Source organism: Aythya fuligula, chromosome 14 (genome assembly GCF_009819795.1).
Source record: "Aythya fuligula isolate bAytFul2 chromosome 14, bAytFul2.pri, whole genome shotgun sequence".
Taxonomy (NCBI): domain Eukaryota; kingdom Metazoa; phylum Chordata; class Aves; order Anseriformes; family Anatidae; genus Aythya; species Aythya fuligula.
Genome location: NC_045572.1, coordinates 13096104 through 13113080, shown reverse-complemented (window position 1 = coordinate 13113080; position 16977 = coordinate 13096104). Strand labels below are relative to the sequence as shown.

Sequence of the window (16977 nt, the reverse complement as noted above, 5' to 3'; positions counted from 1 at the left end):
CCACGAGGAGGGGACAGGGACGGGTGCTCTTCACAGCACTGGAGGGACAGACACCCACCAGGGTCATCCCACGCTGGCCACCATCCCTCCCAGACCTGTGTCCTGGGTTCCCATCCTTCCCCAAAGCCCTTAGCTGCAACGATGGGCAGGAACCAGTCCTCCTGGCGTGTTTCCATGTGCTCTTCGTCCTCTCTGAAACAATTTCTCTTTTCCTCTTGCTGTTATCTACCCTGTGTGCACTGTGCCCACCTAACCTACCACCAGCAGCGAATCGCCTCTTCACATCTCCCCAGGATGCTCCAACTTTCATCAACGAGCGGCTAAAAGACAAACACCAGCAACAAAACAACAACAACAAAGTTCTTTATTTCAGTGACCAAGAGGAAAAAAGAATTCAAAGAGAGAAGGTACTAACATGGACCCCAAAGGTGCTCCAAACAAACTGGAGCGATTTGCACGAGTCCCTTCCCACAGCAAGCCAGGTTCCAGCATGAACATGGCCCAGACCCATGGAGGGACCCATGGAGCTCCCACCCCCAGTAATCAGGCAGCTTGTGGGGCTGGGGGGTCACGAGGGTGCTCACATCCACCCTGCAGAAAAGAAAGGCACTTCCCAAAATCCAGTGGTACCCTGCAGAAGGACACAGAGAGGAACGATGGGCAGGAAGGGGCCCTGTGGCTCCGACCCCACTGCTTCTCCCCCTCCCCAGGTAACAGCCACCAGACAGAGTGAAAGCAGGGACACGATTCTGGAATTAACGTTAATCCAACAACTCACTAAGTCAATATTACTCCTAAATTTCAACCCAAAGTCACTGAAATTATGGATGGGAGGCAAAAATCCCAAAGTTTTAGGATCTCCATGGAGTAAAGCCTTGCCTGTGCAGGCAGAGGGGGGGCAGTAACTTTTTCCCTCTCTCTGGAGAGGAGCAGCAGCCAGGCACTTGCAGACAGGCACTTGCTCCCCTGCATTGGGGTTCACAGCATTGGCCACCAGGTATTGTGCCCTCCCCAGCCCCTCCGGAGATTCCCTTTGACTTCAATCTATGCTGGTTCGGGGGCACTGAACTGTCCTGGATCCCAAATTCGAGGGCCACAAGAAACACTGATCATAGGGAAATTGCACTGCTCAAGGGGCAGAAAGTCTCAACAAGCACTGCCAGCCTTAATTCCCCTATCAGCCCCTTCAAGCCCACCGGTGGGTCAGGTCCGACCCCAAAGCCCAACCTGACCCAGGTCATTAGCAGCCTTGGGCAGCTGGGGACTTGTCCCCACAGCCACACGGAGGCAATGGCCTCCTTCTCTGCCTGGCCAAGGAGGTGGCTAGAAGCAGGGCCGTGGATATCAGATCATTTAATTGAACCTTCCTTCTAGCTCAAATGGAAATTAAGGCAAACTCGCAACTAGAGCCTGAGCCTTCAGCTCCTGCAGGTAGAGGAAGCCAGCTGGGACCTCTCTGCCTCCTGGTGCCACATCTCCCAAACCTTTAAATCCCTCCTCCCCTGCTGCATGGAGCGGCGCCATCTACCAAAACCCCAACATTGTCCTTCGGAGAGGAAGAGCCAAAACCCAAGCAGCCCTGGCACCTCCTTAGCACTGAAGCTCCTCACCGGGGGATTTTGGCTCCCAAGACACCACCCAGCTTTCTGGCTTGGTCCCTCCTGGTGCAGCTCATGGGGACAGCACGAACAGCGTCAAGTCACCGCCGGGCCCCACCAAGCTGAGCAGAGAGAGCCCAGCTCCTCGCTGAGGTCCCTTCCTTGGGGTTCAAACCATGAAGAAATGCACGAAGAAACCCAAGGAAGGAGGAGGGGGGGGTCTCCCGTGTGAACAGAGAGAGGGCTGCTGGGGCGGGGGGCTCAGATGTGGCCCCGGGGGCTGTGCTCAGGCAGGGGGTACACGGCCGGGGGCTGCTGCAGCAGAGCCAGGAGGATGCGCTGCAGCTGGGTGAGGCGGGCACGCAGCGAGGTGCTGGAGAAGAGCCTGAGCTGGAAGGATGGGTCGAGGGGCAGGATGGAGATGAGCCACCAGCACCACATCGGGCCGTCAGCAGAAGCCTGCAGGGGAGAGAGGGGGAGAGCCCCGCGTCAGGAGCCGCCAGACAGGGAGGTGCACGGCCTTCGGGCGGCACTGCTGATGGGGAATATTTGCTCGGAGCAGTAAGAGGGATCCTGCAGCAATGCCTGCCGTGGCTACAACACTCATCCAAGCAGCCCTTTCGTCTGTTCAGGCACGAGATGGCTGGATGAACTAATTCAATTTCCAGGCAAACATTCCCTTGGGACTCTCCCCCCAACAGAGGCAACCTGGAAAGCCTTTACGAAACAAATAGAGAAATGCCTTGCACATTGGCTTGCTTAAGACCACACTTTTCAACAACACGGAACAAATCCTGCACACTTCTAGAGGCACCCCAGCACAGCAGCACTCAGCCACCACCACCAGAGCAGAGTCAGTCACCACAGCAGCTCTTTGTAATGATCCAGGCAGGTAGCACCCTCTTGAAAGAATGAAAATTAAATTTTGGTGTTGTTTTTTTTTTTTCCCCATAATCTGAATTTGTCAGAGCAACTTAATAAGTAAATTGGATCCTGCTGGCTTAGCACCTCTTCCCTGGCCAGCCAGGGCTTTCTCAAAGGAACAGATGATGGGAAAGGAGAGCACAGCTCAGCTGTGAGGTTTGTGTGTTTGTCCATTTGTTTGTTTTTCTGTATTTGTTTGTTTGTTTGTTTGTTTTGTGCAGGGAAGCTGATGGCCAGGCAGGAATGGCCCTGATTCAAAGGCTCTCTCCATACCCTATGGAGCATCCCTTCCCTCGGGCATTACCTGGATGTCCTCCTCCTTCTCCGGCAGTGGCCCATGCTGCATCAAGAGGCGCCTGGAGGCAACATCTCCATGCTCACAAAACCTCTGGGCCAGCTCGTAGGTGCTTTCATGGAGGCTCTGCAGCTCCTGCAGCTCCTCCCCAGCCACCTGTGGGGGGAAGAGGAGAGTGGAGAGGGGCATGCATGGGTACAACGGTACCCACCTCAGGTGTTGGCTTTGTCTGTCTTTTCTCCACCTCCTCTGGCTTTGTCCCACCAATTTGGGGGCTTCTGCCCTGGCCCTGCCCTCACCTTCTTGTCCTCCAGGTACTCAATGTCAGCGGTGTTGTAGCCGTCCCTGTGCCCACGTCTCAGCACGCGGAACCGCCGCCCGCCCACGGTGTCCACCAGCGACCGGCCGTCCGCCAGCAGCTCCAGCTGCCGGATCTCCAGCATGCAGCCGTAGTCTGCGAAGCTGGAAGGAGAGAGGGGGAGAAAAGAGGGCCTGAGCAGGGTGTTTATGGTGGGAGAGATGCTTGTCCTGCATGCACCATCTCCAAGCAGGGAAAAGGTGCGAAATCGGAAATTAATTCTGCTGTCACTTGCTGCAAGAGGGCAGGGAATAGCGAGCACTCCCTTGGATTTGTCTTGTATGAAAATGACTTGGTTCCTCATGCTGCCCTGATGAACACACCATCCCTTGCAGAGGCATCCCAAAACCCATCTGAGGCCAGAAAATGTTATCTCATTTCACTTGAGCAGGGCTGAAGCTCTGGGAAGATTTGCCATGTAAGTACAGGTGCTTAATGGAGTACTTTAGTACAGGCTGAGCACACCCAAGACCTGGAGGTGCCACCAGGAACACAAGGTGACCACGGTGCATCAAACGAAAGCCTGTTTGGCCCAGCGTGCTGCCACAGTTTGCTATGGACAGAGTACGAGAAGTAAGGCAACCATAAAAAGTGGCCATGGGCATGCAGCTCGGAGACATCCCCCTGGGGATTCTGCTGGCAGGATGCAGTGGGAGATGAAATCACACCCTGTGATTTCACACCCTCTCTGAACTACTCGGGATTTTAGAAATTCGGAGCTGGTGCAGACAGGGGTAAACGAGCTGGGGCAGAAGGAAGCAGCCTCGTCCCGGCGCTCACCTTTTCCCGGTCTCGTACACGCACATGCCGAACCTCCTCGTGCCGGCCTCCTGGCACTGCCGGATCATCAGGCGGTAGCGGGGCTCGAAGACGTGCAGAGGGCAGGCAACACCCGGGAAGGACATGGTGCATACAAAGATGGGGATGTTCTTGGTCAGACTGAAGGAGAGGAAGGGAGACTGCTGTGACAACCCTAGGAGCAAATCCCACCAAAGGCTCTGCATCGACTCATACCCTGCCTGCTCCTCCAAACCACATCCGTCCTTTACCCCACGAAGTGATGCTTTGGTGCAGACCACCACAATGCAGTCCTACAGGTGAGAAGCTTGGGAAGCCCCCCCTGCGTACGCACAACCCCACACACCGGAGCAGGTCCCTCTTACTTGGAGAGCTCGGCCATCTCGGCCTGGTGCAGCTCCCGACGCTCGGCCAGCTGTGCGGGGAAGGTGGCCAGCATGATGTCCTGCAGCAGCACGGTGCAGCTGTAGCTTCCAGCCTTCAGGTACTGAGAGAAAACAGACCCAGAAATAGGTTGGACAAGAGCAGGACGGGAGCCCCGAGGCTGTCCTGAGCTCTGAATCATGCTCACATGTATTGGAGCCGAGGGTACATTCATATTTGAGAGCAGGGGCTGAAGCCCACCAGGGAGGACTGCAGGACTGAGCAGCACTGGCTCAGACCTGGGGCCCATCTAATGCAGCCTCCTGTCACTGACACTGATGTGGTCTGTGTATGACAACCTAATTTCCCCAATGGTCTCCTCTGAATCCTTTTTCATTAAAGAGAAAATCAAATCCCCAGCCTAGCAGGTTTTCCATCCATTTCCATTTTTAAAAGTAATTAGCATTAACTTCCTCCTCTCTCTCTCCCCTCTAACTCTCAGCCCTGTTTACGATCTCACTAAATCACTGTGGCATCTCGTGGAAATGAATCTCCTGGTCTTAATTATTAGCTGTCTGGTCATTCATGCACAAATGGAGCTGACACCGCTGGGCCAGGCAGTCGCCAGCATGCGAGCATCCTGCCTGTCCCCCGCCTCCTGTGTGCCCCCCATGTCCCACCTGCCCCCAGCCCCAGGCATGCTGCTGGCGTGGAGACCCGTGCCCTCACCTCTCTCAGGCTCTGCTTGCAGAGGGGGCAGTTGGGCCGGTGGTCCAGGCAGCGCTCGAGGCACTCCTTGCAGAAGGTGTGCCCGCACGGCGTCGTCACCGGCTCCAAGAACATCCTGCAAAAGAGCCACCGTCGATGGACAACGGGGACTGATGTGGGGAAGGAGCACGTGTGCTATAGGCACAGCTCCCAGCCGTCCCCAGCCCTGTGCTGTGGGTACTGCGTCTTTGAATCCCCTTACTGCAACTGGAACAGGACTCCAGCTTAAGATCTTATGGGATTTTGCTTCCAGCAGGATCGAGGCTATTCCCCTACTCCCTCCTGCCACTTCAAGGGAAATTCACAGCGATGCTGCAGGACGAGACACCGCTGGAAGCTGTCTCATGCCGTGCTTCCCAAGCCCAGGCAGTACGTGGCTATGCAACTTGCTTTCACTTAAGCTGTGTTGGCTAATCTTTGCTTGTAACTCCTGTTAATTAAAGGTAAAGGTTTCTAGCTAGCTTATTCCTGTAATTACAAGCCTGGGTTCAGGCTGCTGGATGTGCAAACTGATGGGAGATGACAACTGTCCCCAGCCTGAGCTCCCTGGCCCTGTGGGGTGCCCATGGGCCTTCTGGGGTGAGCATTTCCCCATCTTCCCGCAGTGGGAAGGTGCCTCCTCCTCCGGCTGCAAGAGCTCAGGTCACTCCCGGGTGGCTCCAGGATCAGAAATGAAATGACTGACTTGATCCCAGCTCAGCGGGGACTCTAATACCAGTGGAAATCCCCCACTGCAAGTACAGCTTGGGTCTCCTTCATTTGCAGTGAGCCCTGATTCTTCCTGAACACTACGTTTCCTCGCTCTCAGAGAAGATTAAATTCACCTAATTCGGACCAGATGCAGCCTTGAGCTCCCTCCCTGTGGCAGTTCACTCACAGTTCATCCTCCCATGCCATGCCCAGACCTGGAGCAAGCCACTGGGCAGGAGACCCTGACCATCCTGCACGTACAGCAGTACAGTGCCCAGTCCTCTGGCAGCAGCACTTGCACAACTGGGACTGAGTTTGCTATTAAGAGGTGAAGAAAGATTCAAACCAGGGAACAGAAGCGGGCAGGTGCCAGTTCCTCATCCCTAAAGCTCCCCAGCCGAAGGACTCACCGTATGCAGAGGGAGCACTCCAAGTCAGAAATGCTCAGCAGCTCCCCGAGGTACGGCTGGTTACACTTTGCTGCCTCTGTCCCCTCTTCGTTAGCTGGTGGCAAAAGAAGAGAAGGAAAGAAAAGACCCCCCATTTTCATACTGAGAATTAATCTTTGCTTTCTGAGGTGTACGGAATCGGTGCAAACATGGTGCAAACACTGAGACTTCAGTGCCAAAATGTCTTTTAAAGGGTTATTCTGCAGGAGAAGAGGTTCTGGTGCCTCTGCGGACACTCACCCGCCAACAGCCCGTGCTGCCTCTCTGCTGCAGCCCCCGGCTCCTGCTGTTGCCCTGGGGTGAGGATCCCCTGGCCGTGCTCAGACACCAAGGACCCTCTGCCAGCCTCTGGCTCCTCCTCCTGGTCCTGGATACAGCAAAGAGAAAATTGAGCCCAACACCACTTCCCCCTTTGAATACAAACCCATTCACCCCACCGAGCACTGGGACATTTTCTTGCATGTTGCTGTCTGTTAACATCTTGCATCTGCAGGACACCAGGAGAGTGTGCCCCTGACAGACATCCCCATTCAACCCCAAATTTGGGAGCCAGATTTTATCTTTTTTTGGGAGGAAACACAAACAGCCCAAGAACCGGGGCACAGAGCACGCATTCAGGGCATGGTTTATCTCGTGGTTAAAGCATAGGCTTTCCCTGCCCAGATGTACCACCGGGCACTGGGGTGTGTTTGAACCCATTTCTCCCATTTACCCTCTCTCCAAACCTGCCAAATTCCTCCTTAGGAGACAAAGAGCAGAAAATGAGTTTTCCTTAACAGCTCCTAGTGGTCTGAGCTGTTCTCAGATGTAATTTTTGGATGAAAAACCGCCATTAAAACTGAAATTTTCTCTTTTATTTTTCTGAACATAATGTGGCTTTTGTGTTTTGAACACAAAGGTCTAAAATCTTGTGTAAAATATTGCAGAACAAAACTGGGAGAGGACTGGACACCAGTAGGAGCCTCCTCTGCTCCCCTAGCCCCTCAGCACCACTTCTGAGGGTGTTTTTGCTCTCCCACCCCCTGCTACCTGCAGCTGCCCACCCCTGGTATGGTCCTGCCTGGCCTCCCTTCCCCACACCCATGTTCCCATCACTGCAAAATCCCAGTGTGGGACATCCCAAAGGGACCCCAAGTCCCATCACAGTCTCTTACCTGGGCTCGTGCAGAGGGGGATGCAGGGTCCCCACCATCCCCCCCTGCCTGGGGACCGCTCGAGCCCCGGTGGGCAGTGCGTGGCCAAGGAGCATCCTCCTGGGCGAGGATCTACACGGAGAAATGGGGGCTCAGCAGGGCGCTGAGAGAAGGATGTGCTGGCTGAGCTCTGCCAAACTAACGCCTTAGGGCATAAGGAAGGTGGCAGCAGAAGGCACTGCATACACGAGTTTATTTTAAGGTCTGGGACCTGTTTTCCATTACCCAAAAAAAGCAGGAAGGGAGTGCACTGTGGAGAAAATGGGGTCTGTCCCCATTCCCCTGCCCTTTCCCTCCTGGAGGGCAAAGGTCCACTCATGGCATGAAGTCTTTGTGCTGGGGACACTGCCAGCAGCCCCAGCGGTGACAATATTTTGGCACACAGGTGGGTGCTGGCCTGAATGACACCAAAATGAAATGGCACCAGATCTCCAGTGACAGCTTTCAGCAAACTTGTATCGGGGCAATGGAAAACTCATAGTCCAGGACCCAATTTCCCTTGCTCCCAAAACCAGCCCAGAGCAGCAGGACCGTGAGGGACACGAGTCCTTCAGAGGAACAGGGCACCTCCCTGAGTGACAGGAGGGCACAGGACCACACCACACCACAGGCCCACGCACCTTCTCCATCTCACTCCGCGCAGGCTGGAAATGGGGACACAGCGTCAGGCAGTGCTCCCAGGCCAGCAGGGCTTCGGCTCCACGTCCCATCTCCAGAAGCACCTTCCCTTTCCTGAAGAAGCCCTGCAAAGCAGAAAAACCTGTGCTGACTATGAGAAAGTGGCCAGCTGAGAGCAGGTCCCTTCAGCTCCTGTGTCCACCCCGAGCTCTCAGTGCCAAGGGATTCTCCCTCCAGCATCCTGCCCGCTCCCATCCTAGGCTGAAGTACCTATCACATCACTGCCACCATGCTCAGAACTGTCATTTTACCCACCAGACCCGCACACCACATCAAACGGGGCTCCAAAATGCAACAATTGCAACAGCCAAGCAAATAAACCCTGCAGAGACTCAGAGATGGGGTCAAAGGGCTTCTGCCTTTGACACTGCAAAGCTATTGCCAACAAGTGCAAATCAGCAAGCAAGCTCCCAAGTCTGGGGTCTTCAGCCAGGATTTCCCCCAGCCTAAAGCTGGGACCCTGCACACCAGCATCCTCACCAAGTGTGTGTGCACACACAGTGCTGGACCTTTACTGCCGGGCAATGCACTCCTATTAACATTACGTAGTGCTTGTGTCCTGTGTCTGCAGCCTCGTGGATCTGGACGGTGAATTTCTGAGCAGGATGAATCCAATGGCTATGAGAACCCAGAACTGCTTGTGAACCATGTGCTGGACCCAGCAATCAGTTGCTGGCAAGAGGCTGTGATTAAGACCTTTAGATGAAATGTTGATTATCTGCGTCCCTACAGCCAAAATTTCCACGGCCTTCTGCCACCAGGGGAGCGAGCTATCCAAGTGACATTGGGACAGCAAGGGGAAATCCTCTGGGACTTCCAGAGGATGGATTAGCTCCCATATGCAGTGAGATGTGGCTCCAAGGCTTCCCCAGCCTCCCCTCCGCTCACCTCGTGCTCCGTGGGCTCAGCCTTGCACACAGTCTCCAGGTCCACCAGTGCCTCCGGGTACTGCCCCAGCGCCACGAACGCCTCTGCCCGGCACCGCCGCAGGGAGATGTCATCTGGGGCTGGGAAGAGAAAGGTGGGGGCTTGTGTCATGAGCTCATGCAGAACAACACGGCCGGGGAGACATGTGTTGAGCGGGCAGCTCAGGCCAAACACAGCCAGCTCCTCTTCAGCACGAGCCACCAGCCTCATAACTCTCAGCAAGAAAGTCCTTTCCCCTAAATATCTACTTCAAACTCTGAGCCTCTTCCCTGTGTTTTTCCACATCTTTCCTCAGCCTTGGGGCTGAGCTTCAGCTACAGTGGGATCTGGGCTCTCATACATCCTTTTGGGGTGCAGCAAAAAGGCTGTACCACGCACGTGCTCCCCACAGGGTGAGGAATGGCACAGGGAGAGAAAGGAAGGCTCCAGATCCACCCCACCACATGGCTCTGGGCCCCGCAGCACAAGAAAAGGTTGAAGTTTCCCAGAACAGAGGAAGGGAATTGGGCACCCAGGCCTGCATTATCACAATGTCACTGGTGGGATGTCAGTGTGCAGGCACTGCTGGCCAGGACACCCCAGTGGCGTGGTGCAGAGCAGTCCCTCAGAAACAAGCGCCCCGAAATCCCACGCAGCACGACTCAGCCAGGTGTGGCGATGCTTTGTGGGTTTGAACCATGCAGGATTCGCAGACCCACCCCATTATATCACAGCCACAGAGGTGACCTACATCTGCTGCTGACTGCCAGCCAAGGCAGTGGCCCCGCGCCTCCCCCAGCGGCGAGCATCGCCCGACGGCTGCCAAGGGCTGGGGCCAGGGACACGCTGCGGTGGGGAAGGCACAGCTGCAACCCCAGTCCCTCCAGGCAGGACACCAGTGTCATCACATCTGTCCCTGCTGGCTCCCCATGGGATGATGGTAGGGTCAGCATCCGGGGTCACTTTGGAGCCAAACATAATTGCTGGCGATGTCTCCCGCACTCCCAGCCCCAGCAGCTTTTTCTCCCAGCCCTGGTTCACACCAGGCGCCGATGCAGCCGTGCCAGCTCCCAGCAGGTCCCGACTCGCAGCCCCGTGGCAGCAGGGTGCAGGAAGCCAGCGTCTGCCCTCCACTGCTGCCACCGTGCCCAGGCACCCGCCACGTCCAGCCACGTGGAGGAAGCTCCAGGGCAGCTCCTGCCTCCTTCCAGCACAGCGCACAGCAGGACCCCACTCTCTGCCCTGCTCCAAGTGCAAGCCAAGTGCAATCTCCCATCCCGAGCTGCCCTGCACGAATCAGGCTGAGCGGGCACCGTGTGCTCCCTCCAAGCCCACGTGCGTGTGTGATGACAGCCACGACCTTGGCACCCGGAGCAGGAAGCAGGGGAACTTGCTGTGCCGTGGCCCGTCCCTCAGGCGCACGTCTAGAGATGAAACGCTCCAGCTCACGGTGACACGTGGAGATGAAAACACGGGTACAAAGTCCAGGGGCTTATTTTCCACATGGGCAAACGCATTTGAACATTTGAACTGCCTGGTAATAAAGTGTCTGCTTTGGCAGAAACGAGATGTGTAAAAGCAGGCTACAAATTCTGCATTTCTCTCCTGCTGCAGCTATTTTTGATCTATGATATCATTAGACATCGGGGACATGAGCCAGCTGGCAGACCGGCGGCTGCAGAGTGACTGACAGCACTCCTGGCACATCAGGAGCCCTCCTGTGTTACGCTGCACCTTTTTGTTCACTTTGTCAACTTGTTATCTTCTTGTTTTCTATTCGCTTTAGCCACGCAGTCTCCCAAGCAGAGAGCTGCTCTGGTTGGCAGCAAGTTTTGTGCAAAGCCGAGGGTCCCTGCCCTGGCAGCATGGAGTGGGACTGTGCAAAGCAGCACACACACTCCCACCGGTCAAGCTTTTATTAACCTTAGGTTTAAAGAGGAGCCCACAAGAAGCTGTGCAGCCTAAAAGTGGTCAGCAGGCTGCAAGGGGTGGGAATCCTGCCCCTAAAGCACCACCCACATGGCAGAGCCCAAGCAGCACCGGCACACACAGGTTTATGGGAGCTGCAGCTGATTCCTGTTTCCTCACTGCCCCAACCCAGCTTCCCCTGCCCGCCAGGGAGCCGAGCACGTAGTGAAGAAAGGCCAAGGGCAGAGCTTGAAACAGTTTGCTCTTTCTCCGCACAGAGGCTTTTTAAAAAGAACTACCTAAGTGTACCGCCCAACAAGACAAAAGCCTGGCACTCATAAAAAGAGAAGCCGAGGACGGCGCATGTGCGTTTGCTTTGCACAAAGGGCGCAGAGGATGTGAAGGGGGTGCCTGGGGACGCTGCACAAAGGGACCCACACTCCGCTGCCAGCACCAGGACCGCTGGCACCTCAGCCATGCTGTGCACCCCTGGCACTTGTCTGGCAGTGGCAATGAGTGAGGAGCGAGTGCCTGCAACGAGAGGGGAGCTCGGTACTGCCCGCACAGCACTGTCATAGAAACGCCAGAGGACCTCCTGCCTTCACCGCCCCAGCCCCCTGCTCTCCAGAAGCGTTGTGTAACCCCTTTTAGTTCAGCAGTACTCTCCAAGAAATCCACTTAGGGCTGTGTGTTAAAGCAGACCGACCCCCCCGGCCTGATCCTGATCCGGCAGGTGAATGTCACGGTGGGGCTGGGTGCAGAAGGGGGCTGGGGGACCCCTCTGCGTGCCGTGGGGGGCTCAGACGTGTCTGTCCTAGACTAGAGAAGTCCCAGCCACTTTACATAATGATTGCAAACCCCCCAAACTCTTCCCCTGATGCTGAAACATTGCTGGACACCGCTGGGAAGCTGCTAACATCTCATCTATCACTACACACCTCCTTCCTCTCCAGCTGCCTGCTAAAGCCAAGAGCCCAGGGCCAGTGGGACCTGGCTGTGCACCCCATCCTGCCCACGGCCCTGGCACTGGGGACAAACATCAGGGCTCAACCCGGCCACCACAGCCCCAGAAGACCAAGTCCCCCTGATGATGCTCTGGCAGGGGTGGGGATGAGCCCCTTACACCTGCAGACACTGGAGAAAAGCCCAGCTTCTGTACCCCCTCTCCCCATCCCATCTCAGCACTTCCAGCACTCCAAATGAGCTCCCCAGGTCTCCCAGCTCATGCTGGCACGTGTGGCACCGTGACATGGGGACAAAGCGACCCACGCCGGTACCCACCTGCCCCACCAGCACCATCCGCGCATCCTCACCCCAGCTGGACAACAGACCCGGACCCTCCTGGGACCACCAGCCCCAACCCACCCCCCAAGCCACCCTTAACCCAGGGGATGCTTACCCAGCTCGACACCCTTCTGAGCCATCCCCAGCGCCTCCTTTGTCTCCCCACGGGTCAGATGGTGCCGGACACGGGCCACCAGCCCCGCCAGCCGCCTGCCCCGGTCCTCGCACTTCTCCAGCAGGTTGCAGAGCACCACGTTGCGCCTCGGCCCGCCGACTCCCAGCAGCTTGAGCTTCTCCTGGCAGAGGGGGCAGCGGGCGGGCACGGCCCCCCCGAGGCACGGCGTGCACAGCGAGTGACCGCACGACACCGTCACCGGCTCCCAGAGCTGCAGGCGGCAGGATGGGCAGCGCAGCAGCTCCCCGCTCCCAGGGGGGCACCAAACGGGGCTATCCCCCCTGGGAGGGCTGGAGGGGTCGCGGTTCATCGCTGCTGCCCTTCAAAAGGAGCCGGGGAGCTGCTCCCAGGGCCGGCGGTGCGCGCACATCCCGGGAGCCACCGCCGCCGGCTCCCCCCAGTGCCACCGGGCTCAGCCCATCCTCCCCACCGGGGGGGCTGCAAAGGGCTGCGGAGCCCGGGCACGGCACGGTAGGGCACGGTAGGACACGGCACGGCCGGGACACGGCTCCTACCGTGTGTCCCCCCCCCGTAACCGGCGGGGGCACCATTGGCTGCAGCCGCCGCTGCGCTGCGCCCGCCCCGCCCCGCCCCGGGCGCGTTTCGTAACGGGGAACGGGGCGGGGGACGGGGGGGAAAACGGGGTGCTAGGGGGCACCGGGCACCGAGGTGAGACCCGGGAGTGATGGGGGAATGGGGGGAGGATGGGGAATGCGGGGCCGGTTCCCGGTGCGGGGTGCTGGGGGGCTCTGAAGCAAGAGGGGTGAGGGGTTTGTTGGGGTGCTCCCTGCTGTGGGGTGCTGGAGAGCCCCGTGGGTCGGATGTGGGTGCAAGGTGCCCGGGAGGTTGGTGAGGCTGGGGGACCCCAAGTGTGCCCCTGCAGCCCCCGCCATGCAGCCACCTCGCTGCAGGGTGCACGGGGCAAAGCGGGGTCCCTCTGGGGCAGGTGGGACACTGCATCTTCCCCTGGTGCTCTCTGGGAGCTGAACCAGCAGGGACCTGGGTGGGGATGTCCCCTTCCTGCTCACAGCCCCCCAGGACAGGGGGGAAGCATCCCCCTGCCACGCATCCCAGCAGCAAGGCGATGGCTGCTGTTGGAGAGCTGGTGCTGGGAAAAACAGCTTAGTAGTTCAGACTTTATGTAAGGATGATGCACAGCAATCCACAGGCTCTTTTGCATGTCCCTAAAAGCCAAACAAAGACGGGAGCACGCTGGCAGGGATGCTCAGGGAGGGAGATCACCGGTGAGCCAGCAGTGCTGGTGCAACCCGTGTCCCACTAAGGGAGTGGCTGGCAGAGGCTGGGGCTGTGGAGCAGGTTTTGTTTCAAAACCTACTGTGATTTCATTAAACAGCTCACGAGTGGTTTTAAAAGTTCAAAACCTAATTATTTTCTGCGGGCTCTGCAGACGGGTGGAAACCCTGGCCCTGCTCAGCAGCACAGCCCCAAGCACCTCTTTCCCCAGCCCTCCATCCCACGGGGCACTGGGGACTGCAGACACCCTTGGAGTACCATGGGGCTGCCCAGGACCCCATTGGGGACAGCCTCTGTGTTCCCATCTACTTTGGGTAGGGTCAAAGCCACCTCCATCAGTCACCCCTGGGGGGTGCCACCAGGCCTCCTGCCAGCAGCACTCCTGGACCTTTCTCAGATGCACAAGGCTCACTTACAACCAATGCTGTCGCCTCATCTTTTAGTTCCCCAGTGGGTAGTTTTTCCACCAAAACCTGGATAATGACTAAAACACAACATTGTCACCAAGAAGCCTGACCACCCAGCTTACCCTCCAGCAGGACACATTGCTGAGCCATGACCCGAGGGCGATTTCAGCCACCACATCCAAGTGGCCGAGCGCTCCCAAAATCTGCTGCTGTGGCTCAGCCAGGAGCAGCAGCCCTCTGGGAGCTAGCAGCAGGTGGGGGGCAGCTTTCACCACCCCAATGTGCCCCTCCAGGTGATGCTGGGCTGCTCCTGTGCCCTGCCTGCTCTGCTGCTCACCTCCTGATTCACTCCGCAGGCATCCTCGCGCGTGCGGGCCCAGCACCTCGCCAGCAGCGAGGCCGTGCTGCTGCCTTTGCGTAATGCATTCAGAAATCAATCAGCCACAACGTGTACATGTGCTGGAAACGGGGCTTTGCTGGCACCAGCGTGAGAGCAGTGTGTTTTCTTCGGTCTACAGAGAGCTGAGCTGGTGGTAAAGTCCGAATGCTTTTGCTTGTCACTGGTGTGCTTGTGCTGAATCAGTATGTGCTGAAATAAAATAAAATTAAAATAAAATAAAATAAAATAAAATAAAATAAAATAAAATAAAATAAAATAAAATAAACACTAAATTAAGTTAAATTAAATTTATTTTAAAATAAATACCTAATGTTAACTATTCCACTGACCAGATGAAGACTCAGTGTTTTGCAGAACAACTCATGCTGTGCTCAGGTACGATTTGCAGAGCACCATCGGATTTTTCTCTTTCCACTTTAAAGGTGGGGCCCAGCCAGGCTGGGGAGCTGCCGGGGTGTTGTCCCAGGGACAAGCAGCCCCTGGCTCCCCCCTCTCTCTGCCATCATGCCGCCGGTGCCCCGGCTTTGGCACAGGCTCCTGGATGTGGTGCAGACAGCCGAGCTACAATGTGGGACTCAGTGCCTTCACGCCGGGCGGCTGTGTGCTTTGTTCCAGCACTTAAATATTTGCTGCCAGTGTTGACATTGGGTTTTGACAAGTTTAACAGGAAGGAGTGGCACAGAGGTGACAGCACCTACCTGTGGTGCCTTCACAGTGCTGGCAGGGGAGACCAGGGTGCTCCTTGGGGTGTCTGCGGAGGCACCACCGGCAGCTGCTGGGCAGGGATTTGCCCCGTGTGTGCCATGGCCCCGTCACACACCTACCCTGCTCTTCCCTCTTGTGTGGATGGGGTTGTCACCATCAGACCTGCAAGTCCTGTTGTGCAGAGGTAAAACAAGTTTTTCTCTTTCAAAAACACACGAAAGAGGAAAGAGTTGGCACCCAGCCGAGGAGAAGCAGCACAGGGGCTGCGGCACTGCCACAGCAGGAGACGGGCTGGGCTGGAGGCAGCGGGGATGTGCAGGAGTCAGCGGGCACAGGATAAGGCTCTGAGCTTTATTCCTGCTTGGGCAAAGGGCCAGGACCAGGCTGAGCACCTGTGCAGCCCCGCTCCTGCCCCTCTGGTTCCCAGCTGGGGCTGGAGCCCAGCCCCATGTCCTTGGGGTTGGCGCAAGGAGTTGTTTTTACACCTCAGTACGTGCAAATAGCACGCAGGGAGTCACTTGCATCATACGCCTCCCAGCGTGTCTACAAGCACATCAACTTCCTGGCATTTTTGCTTTCTTTGCCTCACAGTATTTCTGTATCCAGGATATCGTTCAGCTGCCGGGTTTCTCCATTTGCCACACGCAGTTCAAAGCCGGTCCTGGTAAATGGAGCAAGAGGAAGTGGAAGCAGGTGGTGCGGGAGGCTCCTGTCTGCAGTCCCCGCCTGCCTTTTGTAACAAGCACCTTTTCCTCCAGGTCCCTGCGTCCCATGAGGGCAGCTGCTCTGTGCCTGGTTTTCTCTCTGGCAGACGCAGCCGATTGCCACACTGCTCCTTGATGTCTGGTATTCGAGGTCTGAGCTGTGCTGACTGGGCACTGGGCAGGGAGCAACCACACAAATTACATGGTGCTGTTCCCTCAGTCCCGAAACTCGGCTGGCTGAGAGCTCCGAGAGGCCCCGACTCTCAGTAAGGAGGATCGGAGGTAAACAGGGCAGGCGATTTAAGAAAACTTCAATATTTTCCTTTCAAAAAAACATCAGTATTTTCCCTTCTGAGTCACACAGGCTTTGCCCAAGGCATCCTCATTCCTAGAGAAACGCGTTGAGTGTCACATGGACCGGCCAGACACACTGCAGCGATGTAAGGCTATCGCAGTGCTCACGTAACCCTGCTTCTGCCTCGAGTCCTGGAAACCCGAGAGGCGAGTGGGGAGGGCCCCAGTCCCCGTCTGGCTCCTTTTACTCTCTTGGGCCAAATGTCTTGGCAAAGAGGTTGATGGAATATTCTCACTCGGCCTTGGAGCACGTCCCACATTAACAGCGTGGAGAAAACCGTGGGCATGTATGAGCCATGCCGGGTAAAAGCAAGGTCAGAATTGTCCCTGTTGCCCTAGGACGGTCTGCAGGGCAGGATGCTGTGAGCTCGCAGTGATTCCCTGCAATCTCCACCCCCACCAGCCTGATACCTCGGTGTCCTTCTCTAGCAAGGACAAAGAGCTCTTGTGAAGCCAGTGGGCCAAATTCCAGCTAAGCCCTGTGTGTGAACATGCCGGAGAAAGAGCACCTCAAAGACTCAGGGAGCCGTGCAGAGGGCTTCAGGAATGCACTGAGCAGCCCCCATCCCCACACCCAGTGGTGGGGAGTACTAAACACACGGACAGTGCTGGATTTTAGGCAGGACGAGCTGGGATACGCATGCCACAATTATAGCCCATTGCCTGGGGGCTCGCTGCAGTGCTGGTGGCCTGGGCAGAGCTTTTGCTTCCCCCACATCTGCAACCCTTTGCTCTGGTAGCAGCATTTCTGGCCATGCCATCTTCC

General features: G+C 56.8%; 1 protein-coding gene across 1 annotated transcript; it reads right to left on the bottom strand.

Annotated features, from left to right (window-relative positions):
• Nucleotides 1-373: 373 nt before the first annotated feature.
• LOC116495056 (LON peptidase N-terminal domain and RING finger protein 1-like) lies at nt 374-12697 on the bottom strand. Its single transcript, XM_032197246.1, has 12 exons — nt 12328-12697; nt 9003-9121; nt 8057-8179; nt 7398-7508; nt 6484-6610; nt 6205-6298; nt 5066-5180; nt 4339-4460; nt 3956-4114; nt 3117-3279; nt 2827-2973; nt 374-2057 (listed from the first exon to the last, which is right to left on the bottom strand). The coding sequence occupies exons 1-12, from the start codon at nt 12695-12697 to the stop codon at nt 1860-1862; spliced, it is 1848 nt and encodes a 615-aa protein (XP_032053137.1). The 3' UTR covers nt 374-1859.
• Nucleotides 12698-16977: the final 4280 nt, after the last annotated feature.